A 10,775-nucleotide genomic window follows, 5' to 3' on the forward strand; every position below is an offset into this window, starting at 1 on the left:
TATTGAACGTGTGTTAAATTGATTACATGGGGCTCGGGGTCTATTTATACCCGAGAATTACAAAACATGTCCATATCGAACACGACTCTTATCTCTAACAAACTCTAAGATACCATAAGTCTTTGCGGCAGACTTTTGCTTAAATTTATCTCTAAGAAAATTACATAAAATATCCTAATTAATAGATACAATTGCCTTCTCAGGACTCTATCCATGTGTGGCAATCATCAAGAAGCACATCAACTCAACCCGATGATGTATATCGAGTAGTATTGTTGGAATCGGCTGTATCGGCTTACCCAATCTGACCCGGACTCAGCCGATCCCGATCGTAGCCGATTTGGACTCCAGCCGATTCTTATTCTGTTCCCAAATCGATCTTTGTCTTTGATTCCGCTTCGATCTAATCTTCATTTTCGATACTAGATATTACCAAATTTGGTCGTTAACAATTATATAATATAAATATTTCTCAATTTTTCCTCAATTGTCTCGTCTTTTATTCCCGTTGCAACACACGGGCAATTTTTCAGTTTCAAAAAGTAGCATATAACAAGAAAAAAAAATAAGCAAGGATCGATACATCCAGGACGAAACGGTAGATGAGAAAACGGCAGTATCGCCGATGCATCAACGATCTGGAAAGACGAGCTGCTTATTGCTGATATTTCGGAAATTTTGGAAATTTCGAAACGAAATTTCAAACCCTTACTGGGCACCACTCACGGCCTCCCACGAATCCCGGCAGAGCAGCCTCCTCATGCCGGCGTGTGCTTCACCGTCGTCGCCGTTCCATGCGCCGGCGAGCCTCTCGGCCTCGGCGAGCACGCCGTCGCGATCTCCCGCCACGCCGTCCACGACCTTCCATTGCTTGAGGTAGCTGCCCTGGTCGTGCCTCGGGGCCATCACCCGCGCCCCGAGCGTGTACCAGCGGTCCGTCTTCTCCCGGAGCAGCGCGCCGACGTGCGGTGGCACGGCGACGCCCCTCTCGACCATCCCGAGGTGGTACCGCCCCCCGCTCACCACCACGACGTCGTCGTGCGCCAGCGCCAGCACCAGGCCCAGCGAGCGCGCGCCGCCCGTCGCCGCGCACACCGTCAGCATCGGCATCGCCAGGAGCTCCCGGATCACGGCGACCATCACGTCGGCGGCGGCTTGCTTCTCCCTTGGGCTCGCCCGCTCGTAGTCGACGCCGTCGCAGAAGGAGCCCGCGGAGGAGGCGGTGATGAGGGCGCGGGCAGCGGCGCCGGCGGGCGGCTTCTGATCCATGGCGCGCTCGCGGATGGCGGCGAGCGTGCGGGTGAGCTCGTCGACTGTCTCTCCGGTGAGGTAGTGGTGGTCGTCGTCGCCGGCGAGCGTGAGGCGGTAGACGCCATCCTGCTCCGTCCACGTACAGAAAGAGGACATGTTTATGATTCTGTAACGTATTTTTGCTTAGTAACGTACTTCGCCGTCAGAATATATTGGGTTTCAGTTTGCTTTATCTTTGTTACTAATTAGAACTTGAGTGTTGTCTACTTATGCACAATTCAGCTTCCTTCTCTAAGCTTTCAGAAAAAATAAAAATGAGCTTCCATCTCTAGAAAAACACGTTTAATTAGTGAATGGCACGTGGCAACTGGTGTGTCCACTTGACTGCAGTCCGGTCATATTCGGTACGACATTGAATGTATTGACGGTATCCTATTATTTATGACTTATGAGGTGGGTACTTACAATATAATTACTAATCAATACTTCGTATTAAATTTATTACTCAAATGAGCTTTGCTTGGAGAGGGCAATGCTCATCACACACCGTATAATGATGTTGCTTAATTTGCACCAAATTGGATATCTAGCTAGTATGACCCACTACAGTGACTAAAATACACGCGAGAGCTTTGTTCTAAAAAAATACTACTCTCTCCATTTCATAATTTCATATTATAGATCTTTTTTAGTTTTTTTTCTTAATCAAACTTTTATAAGTTCAATCAAGTTTACTGAAAAATGTTACAATAATTTTAATACAAAACAAACATATTATCAAAATGTATGCAATGTTACATTTAATGTAACTATTTTGATATTGTAGATATTGTTAATTTTTTCTATAAACTTAGACAAACTAAAAAACTTTAATTAGAAAAATGTCAAAACAATTTATAATATGAAACGGATGGAACAGATGGAGTAGAATTTACAATCTTGTATAATTTATGTGTGAGTCGTTGCAACAATTTATGATCAGGGGGTGACTTGTACACCTAGCTACCACTTAAATTGTCGGCAACACCATTTGCATTTTACACATTTTCAGTTATTTGAAAGCTTTAAGACTAAAGTATTATTATGTAATCTTTCAAGCTAAATCCATTGGCATTGACTTTAGCTAGTCAATGTATGCATTTATCGTTTGTCAAAAAAGAATCAGCCGTTGACAAAAATATACAGAGGAATCCCGATGAATCGTTCAACTGTCTACTACTTGCTTGTACAGAGGAAAATATCATTGTTGAACATATGTATCATTATCAATCAATAGCTATTCCTCAACTGATCGCATACAGCTCGTAATTGACGAGATATATCAAAGCAGCTGATTCTTCACGGGGATGAGAGAAAGCAGTTACTCATCTCTCGAACACAAGCAAAGATATTTAATAACCAAAAGATAAACAAGAACAATGGACAATAGCTAAAATTGCACATGCATGTACAAATTACATGCTCGTATGTAGAAAACACATATGACATACTTTATCTCATGACAGTCAACAAACTGGGATATTTAGTAGTATAATTCTTGCCTACTTTAGCTCGCAATAGTCCAAACCAAGAATAGATATTAGATAATAACTTCTTTCTCCACTTCAATTCAACTCTTTGATTTCCAATGGTTTGATGAAAATAGCTAGGATTTTCCTTTTGTGGTTTATGCAAACATTTTTCTACTTTTTCAACATTAAAAAGCGGTCATTGCCAAATGACCACCATACCCATTTTTTTTTCTTCTACCTCATTTCTCCTGGCATGGGCACCATGCCTTGAGCATAAGAGCAAGGCTAATAATACAGCCTATTTGTTGGCTATAAGGTTCTTTGCAGCTTTCTCTTAGCCCACACATATAATAGTTAGCTATTTACAATTGATATATGGCCCACTTGTCTCTCTCAGAATTTCTTGGTTCTTGTGTCCAAGCCGGCTGTAAGTTTACAGCCCGCTTCTCCTCTCTCTACTCTCTTCTCTCCTCCACCTCAGCATTTAGCCGACTTACAGCCTCCTATTATCTTGCTCTAACTACTTCCGCCGTCAACGAGTTTGCCAGGATTCGTGGCCTCCACACTGCTAGACACCTCCGCGCTAATTATTATAAACATAGAATTGTGCGTGCGCTAATTTCTCCCAATACTACGAATTTTGTGCCAGTTCTAAACTATATTTGCCACTAGAATCGTCTGTTCACGTGACCATGACCTCCTTCTTTGTTAAATGTTATAATATGGAAATTATTATAAAATATTTTTAAAAGGCTTTTTTTCAGAACAAAATCGGTAGAAAGTGTAGTTTTTTTTACAATATATTAATATATAATGAACAATATTATCGTGATTACAAATAATTAACCATTAGGGCATGTACAAAGGTAGAGTCTAGAATGGTCTCTTAATTAATACATATCACTTAGAGGCTTCTCCTACAATAGTTAAGACAACAAGAACTCTTAACCATTAATGCACCAAAATATATTTTTAGTACCATTCTTTCCTTTTCTCCAACTCCATGCAACAAAATTTCCTTTAATAAACGTTAAGAGTCGACTCTGATCTGTTGTCACGCGTAGCAACCATGTTTCCCTTTCCTCCACTCTCTCTCTTCCACATCATCAATTTTACCTACATGGGAACGAAGAGAGACCGTTATTACACACCGTTGTACATGCCTTTATTATGCCTTGCGTGTGAAATTTATAGTAAATCATTTTATGTACGGCAGCTTCGGATTTGGCAGTGTGCATGGCACAGGAGTAGTATCGAGGAGATATATGGAAGACGGCAATAATAACTAGAATAGGGAGGACTCCAGAGGAGCATATGTGGTTTTCACATTTTTTGTTCTCTTTTTCTTCTCTTTCTATCATGAAGATTTTTTTTAAAAAAATCAAGCTTAATTTTGGATTATGCTATTCCTTTCAATCTGGTCAAAGTTAGCTATGATTCTTCCTCCCTTCTCTCTATATATCGATCCGTTCTTCGAAAATCCAACGGTTCATCTTGTATAGCATATGTGGCTCAACGGGAGAACGAATAAAACATTCCTCGTTAATTTTTTGATGATAATATATAGTTACTAGCTAGGATCTTCATTTTTTTTTTGGAGCATTAGAATTGGACTGGAGTGTCGTACGTACTATCTATAACAGGCCGGGGAATGTCCTAGAGCACGCTTTCATCGTATATAGAAGCCCCTGAATTAACCATGAAATCATCGATAAAACAGTGACACTTGTACCAAGTTTTGTACCACAACCTTGTTCGGCAATCTAATTGTTGTAACACACTATAATCATTATTGAACATTTCTTTCTCATGTATAATTATTTAGGCTATTTTTCTTCGAACACGCATTTGAGTAATACTATACTCCCTCCGTCCATAAATATTTAACGGCGTTGATTTTTTTAAATATGTTTTATCGTTCGTCTTATTCAAAAAATTTAAGTAATTATTAATTCTTTTTCTATCATTTGATTCATTGTTAAATATATTTTTATGTTTACATATAGTTTTAAATAATTCACAAAAGTTTTTAAATAAGACAAACGGTCAAACATATTTAAAAAAATCAACGGCATTAAATATTTAGGGACGGAAGGAGTACTATTGAAGAATATTGATCTATAGACATAGGTACGTATAACGACCGTAAAAGCACAGATTATTGAAACTTTTTTTGCCCTTTGTCTTCATGTGTCCTACTTGTTCACTTGCTTCGCTTTCACGCAGACGAAACAACACGATATCGAGCATCAAGACTAGATGTTCTTGAGTAACTCGGACACGGCCTTCCAGGACTCGGAGAAGACCAAGCTCTTGCGGGTGGTGACGTAGGCCTCGCCGTCGCGCTCGTCACCGAAGACCTCTTTGATCATGTTAATGGCATGGCCCTTCAGCTCCCACTGGTCGTCGCACACTCGCTCGATCAGATACCAATACTTGAGCCTGTCTCCGGCCATGGTCTCCGACCGGAGCACCAGGTCGGAGCTCATCTGCGGGTACGACGACTTGTCCCGGAGCAGCGCCCCGAGGTACGGCGGCACGGCGTCGTGGCGCCCCTCCACCACCTCCCTCGCCTCGATCTTGACGTTCTTCAGCACGGCGACGTCGTCGTGCGCCAGCACCAGCGCCAGCGCCAGGGACGACCTCACGTCGCCGCCGACGGCCGCCACCGTCGGGAAAGGCATGCCCAGCAGCTCGCGCACCACCTCGGCCATGCCGCGGATCAGCTCCTCCACCGCCGGCGGCGGCGACGAGGTGTAGTCGATGCCGTCGCAGAAGGAGCTCTTGCCCGAGCAGATGGTAACGAGGCCCCTGCTCGAGGGGGTGGCCTTGCCGCGAATCGTCGCGAGCGTCTCCTTGAGCTCCTTCAGCGACTTCTCGGTGAGGTAATTGTGGCCACTGTTGCCGCCGGTGAGGGTCAGCTTGAAGATGTCATCCTTCTCTTTGTAGGTGCAGAAGCCCATGACGATGTTCAGTGGGGGACGAGTAGTAGCTAGGAAGTATTCTTCAACTCTCACCCAAGGTCTGCACCACTATTTAAAGGACAGCTACAGCTACAGAGCAAGATTTAAACTAGTACTCCCTCATTACTCGCAAAGGAAATTATCTTGGACAACGACACGGTCTCCAAAACACAACTTTGACTTCTTGTTTCTATAAAATAATTTATTGAAAAGTGATATATGTATACTTTTATGAAAGTATTTTTCAAGACAAATCTATTCATATAATTTTTATATTTTCAAACTCAACAACTTAAGAGTTATTCGTGATTTATATTTCCAATGTTTGGCTTAAACATTGTCCTAAATGACTTCCTTTACGAGTATGGAGGGAGTACGTGAATAAGAGAGTAAAAAAGAAATACCATTGACAAGCGCTCAATTCCAAAAAAGTATCATCGACAGATGCGAGTTCCATGAAATATCATCGTACAAGTGATTTTATCCCAAAAATACCATCATCGTTAGTGTTATATCTATCCCGTGCCGTTAAATACAATTTCATCCTATAGCACTTAACAAAGAGTTGCTAACGAAAACTTAACGGTGATGGTATTTTTTTGAACAAATTCGCTTGTATGATGGTATTCAGGAACTCACACTTGTCGATGGCATTTCTTGAAATTGGATGCTTGTCAATTGATTTCTTGGATTTTCTAAAAAAAAAGAAGTTCTAAAATACATGTAGTTGCTAGCAACCACATCTGTCAGGGTTATGCATACCATATATCTAATAGTAGTTGACTAAATCTCGGCAGGACTCACTACATACCATGTCTTATACGGACACTGACCTCAGATATGGATGAAGTTCCGGATAAGGAAAGACAACCAGAGTTCTACATGGAAACGACAAGGACTACTCGGATTGTATCCATATTGGTTTCCCTAGTTCTACTTGGACAAGAGGACACCTATGGGTATAAATACAAGGTCCCTAAGAGGAGAGGGGACACGGAACAACAGAAGCCACAACATACAAGCCAACATACGCCAAGACAAGGCGCCGGATATTGACTTCAGAGATAGGCATGGCTAGTCCCCTACGGTGCCTACGGATACCGTCAGGAGAGATATAGCGCTGTCTCTGATCTCGCCGGATGCGAATTCGAGGAGGAAGGCTACCCTGTTGTTGACTACGAGTCAGACCTTCAGACCGGTCAACAACAGTTAGATAGGCTACCCCAAATATTGTATTGGTGTGATTATGGTGAATAAGAGCAACGACCGGTTTTGGCCAACAGGATGTAGGGTTATTAGCTGACAATTCAGGAGCCCGAACCTGTATAAAAATCCTCGTCTCCGTCTCTTTTACCTAAGTCTCACGTATATCCTAGTACCAACGATCCCCATACTATGCAAATACCGGAATCGCGACATCAAACGTCGACAGTGGCGCGCCAGGTAGGGGATCTTTTGGTGCTTCAAGGTTTCGATGAGATGGGTTTAAGAGATGGATTCTCCGACAATATACTACTCGATAACTTCGGCTATGGAGGATCTAACCTGACCGGAGTACGTGCCCCGACAAGATCGGAACCATCATCGTCAACAACTTGGTCTATCGAGATCATTCAAGCCTCAAGCTCCGCGGCGTACCAAAAGATGTCAGATCACATGATATCGAACGAGTACGCAGCAAGGTAATTAGGAGATTGATTTTTTATTAATCTACTAATTTCGTAGATACATGTACGCAATATTTTATATGCAATTTGTCGTGCCTATTTCTAGATTATACAACATTGTCAGATCAATAATTTTTTATGTTTACCTAGAGCATATTTTTTATACAATATCTGCTGTGCGAGTGTTCATGATGTTATACCGACTATGGTTTAATGCTAGGGGCTTGCTCTATTTTCTTCTGTATAAATCATGCTTGTTTACGGTTTACATAACGCCTGATATTTCATATGCTCGTTATATCCTGATAATGCTAGAAGATTCATGCAGTTTTCTGAGTACATACTCGATATTATCTGCTATATGTCTTGCCTTCTAGAAATATTTTTCAGAAACAATTGAGCACTCGAGTAGGTTGTGGTCGAGTAACCCCATTATCGAGAACAATCTCGACAAATGCAAAGTCGTCGCGCCCAACCTGCCAACGAAGACCGACGACCTATCTCATAGCACCGGCCATGGCTGGACTACTTGAGAAAATGGTTGTTAACGGATAATTGCTCGCGAACGATGTCGGCTTGATCACCCGACATGATTGCGGATGGACATTCGGATATGCTACAAGTTGGGTATGTGAGTCATGCTGGCCACATGAGATGCACATGTAATAAACCAACTTTAGCACTTCCATTGGTGTTCGAGAGATAATTCTACTCGCTGGTTCTCAAACCAGTAAAAGGTAGCAATCTCTCGCACCGCAACCTCCATTGGTATTCGAGAGACAATTCTACTCGCTCGCTGGTTCTCAAACCAGTAGATCGTAGCAATCTCTCGCACCGCAACCTCCATTGGTGTTCGAGAGATAATTCTACTCCCTCGCTAGTTCTCAAACCAGTAAATCGTAGCAATCTCTCGCACCGCAACCTCCATTGGTGTTTGAGAGATAATTCTACTACCTCGCTGGTTCTCAAACCAGTAAATCGTAGCAATCTCTCGCACCGCAACCTCCATTGGTGTTCGAGAGATAATTCTACTCGCTCGCTGGTTCTCAAACCAGTAAATCGTAGCAATCTCTCGCAGCGCAACTTCCATTGGCGTTCAAGAGATAATTCTACTCGCTGGTTCTTGAACCAGTAAATTGTAGCAATCTCTCGCGCCTTAGCTTCAGATGGTTGAGGTACGACTACGGCAATAGTGTAGCGGTCCTCGCACCACGACTTCAGATGACTTCAGATGGTTGAGGAACAGCTACGACTGGTCTTCGACCGGCAGCATAGCGGCCCTCGTACCACAACTTCAAATGGTCGAGAGACACCTACTCGCTGGTTCTCAACCAGTCAATCGTAGCGATCTCTCGTACATTTACTTCAAGTGGTCGAGTTAAGACTACTACCTGGTCCTCGACCAGAAGTGTAGCGATTCTCCCACTATTTCCACTTTAAGTGGTCGAGTTAAGACTACTACCTGGTCCTCGACTAGAGGTGTAGCGATTATCCCACTATTTCCACTTTAACTGGTCGAGTTAAGACTACTACCTGGTCCTTGACCAGAGGTGTAGCGATTCTCCCACTATTTTCACTTTAAGTGGTCGAGTTACGACTACTACCTGGTCCTCGACCAGTGGTGTAGCGATTCTCCCACTACCTTTATTTCAAGTGGTTGAGTTGGGGCTACAACTGGTTTTCGACCAGCGGTGTAGCGATCCTCTCATTACCTCTACTCCAACAAAGTTGACATCAAGTACACAATATCGCCAAGTGTTTTACCCAGAGATCCCTTACCACGACGACACCTAGAGTTGAAACCAATCCTACTGTCCCTTTACGCCGTCTTGACAAGGCCTCTGAGGAACCTAAGGGAACTTCGGCTGGGGACACCCAGAGCGGATAAGGCCTTATCGGATCATGTAGAGACAAACGACCATGTAAGACCTGGTCATGTAAGAGTTCTCGTAGTACGTATTAACCAAGCCGTGTAATCGGAAATTGAGTTTTCCAACTTCTCGCCGTGCGTATTAACCAAGACATCTATGATAGAATTAGATATATTGCTACGCCAGATTAGCTATCTCTGACGAACTCAAACCCTCACCTTTGACGGATTTGGATTTTGTCAAAGACAAATGGTCATTGATGACTCCACTCATCTTTGATGGACTCGTATTTTCTGGTCCATGAGAGGTGAGGATCACCACACACCTTAAAATAGAATGATGGTGATGTACGTCTTGGGAGGAAGTGTTACAAAAATTAGTCGATATAGCGGAACAACAACTAACCTTCTCGATCGCTTCAATCATTGATCACCTAAGACATACCAAATAACGACACAGGAACACACGATATTTGTTAATGAAGTTCAGCCGAAGACTACATCTCCGGAGCTCTGATTATGGGCGCTCCTCCCCAATCAATATAACACCTAGCCGCTACGAGTCCATGGCCACATCGCTATCTTCTCCCTACGTGTCTACGCTACATTGTAGTCGTCATGGTTACATTGTAGTGTCCCCTTCTCTATTTAAGAGAGTTGCTGGGTTACAGAGTTCGACTCTAACTCCACCCTCTACCACCTATTACAACTCCAAATCTAACTATAACAAAATATGACTAATGTATTCGACACCTATTCTAACAAGAAGGGGAAGAAGGGAGGAGATTGAGAAGACAGGGGATGAGGTGGAGGAAGTGGGGCCCACTGACATGTGGGTCCCACTAATTTTATCTTATTAGCTGACTGACATAATTGCTCACATATTTTGTTTTAATTTTTAAATTGCTAAATTTTGCCTCGTATGCCACGTCAGATAAAAACCGAGTCAAATTAGCCACGTAGGCGCCATGTCAGCTAAAACAGTTGTCCAAACCGCCATGGTACTTATATTGCACCGGTTTTGACAGAGGGATCCGTTGTATCTGGTTTTCCAGTTGAAGGAAGAAAATCGGATTCATTGACAAGTTAAGGGACCTCATGTGAACTTATTCCAAAAATATATAGAACATTAACTTGACTTAATCCAGCGGGCCAATATAAAGGCCCAATTAGAAGCAGCAGAACAACGCGAGCTGCACAAGCAGATAAAATAAGTTCACTTTGATTCCCTTTAATACATGTACAATCTGATTCATATCCTTCAATTATAATATCTCGGTGGTTTTCGCTGACGTGCCTCAGTGACGGCCTAACTTGTTGAGTCGGTATGTGGGATCCACATGTCAACGTGAGTATTTTCTTTTCTTCTTTTTTTCCTCGTCCTCTCGCCGCGAGAGGCTCTTCTTCCCGTCTGGTCTCCTCGCGTACAACCGCCCGAGCCGCTATCGCGCGTTGCGGAGGTCGCCGGCGCCGGCGCTGGAGTCGGGCCCCATGAATTCCCCCATCACGGCAG

The 10,775-nt window shown here is 43.0% G+C and overlaps 2 protein-coding genes across 2 annotated transcripts; both read right to left on the reverse strand.

Annotated features, from left to right (window-relative positions):
* Nucleotides 1–488: 488 nt before the first annotated feature.
* On the reverse strand, nucleotides 489–1,407 carry LOC127755899 (uncharacterized). The gene has a single exon (XM_052281509.1). It carries the CDS (start codon nucleotides 1,405–1,407, stop codon nucleotides 709–711), a length of 699 nt encoding a protein of 232 aa, XP_052137469.1. The 3' UTR covers nucleotides 489–708.
* Nucleotides 1,408–5,017: 3,610 nt separating this feature from the next.
* On the reverse strand, nucleotides 5,018–5,725 carry LOC127755668 (uncharacterized). The gene has a single exon (XM_052281354.1). The coding sequence runs from the start codon at nucleotides 5,723–5,725 to the stop codon at nucleotides 5,018–5,020; it is 708 nt and encodes a 235-aa protein (XP_052137314.1).
* Between the last annotated feature and the right edge of the window lie 5,050 nt (nucleotides 5,726–10,775).

The sequence above is a fragment of the Oryza glaberrima genome, chromosome 11, assembly GCF_000147395.1.
Source record: "Oryza glaberrima chromosome 11, OglaRS2, whole genome shotgun sequence".
Lineage (NCBI taxonomy): Eukaryota > Viridiplantae > Streptophyta > Magnoliopsida > Poales > Poaceae > Oryza > Oryza glaberrima.

Coding starts and splice junctions, on each gene's coding strand:
- LOC127755899 (XM_052281509.1), bottom strand. CDS start 1,407: ATGTCCTCTTTCTGTACGTGGACGGAGCAGGATGGCGTCTACCGCCTC.
- LOC127755668 (XM_052281354.1), bottom strand. CDS start 5,725: ATGGGCTTCTGCACCTACAAAGAGAAGGATGACATCTTCAAGCTGACC.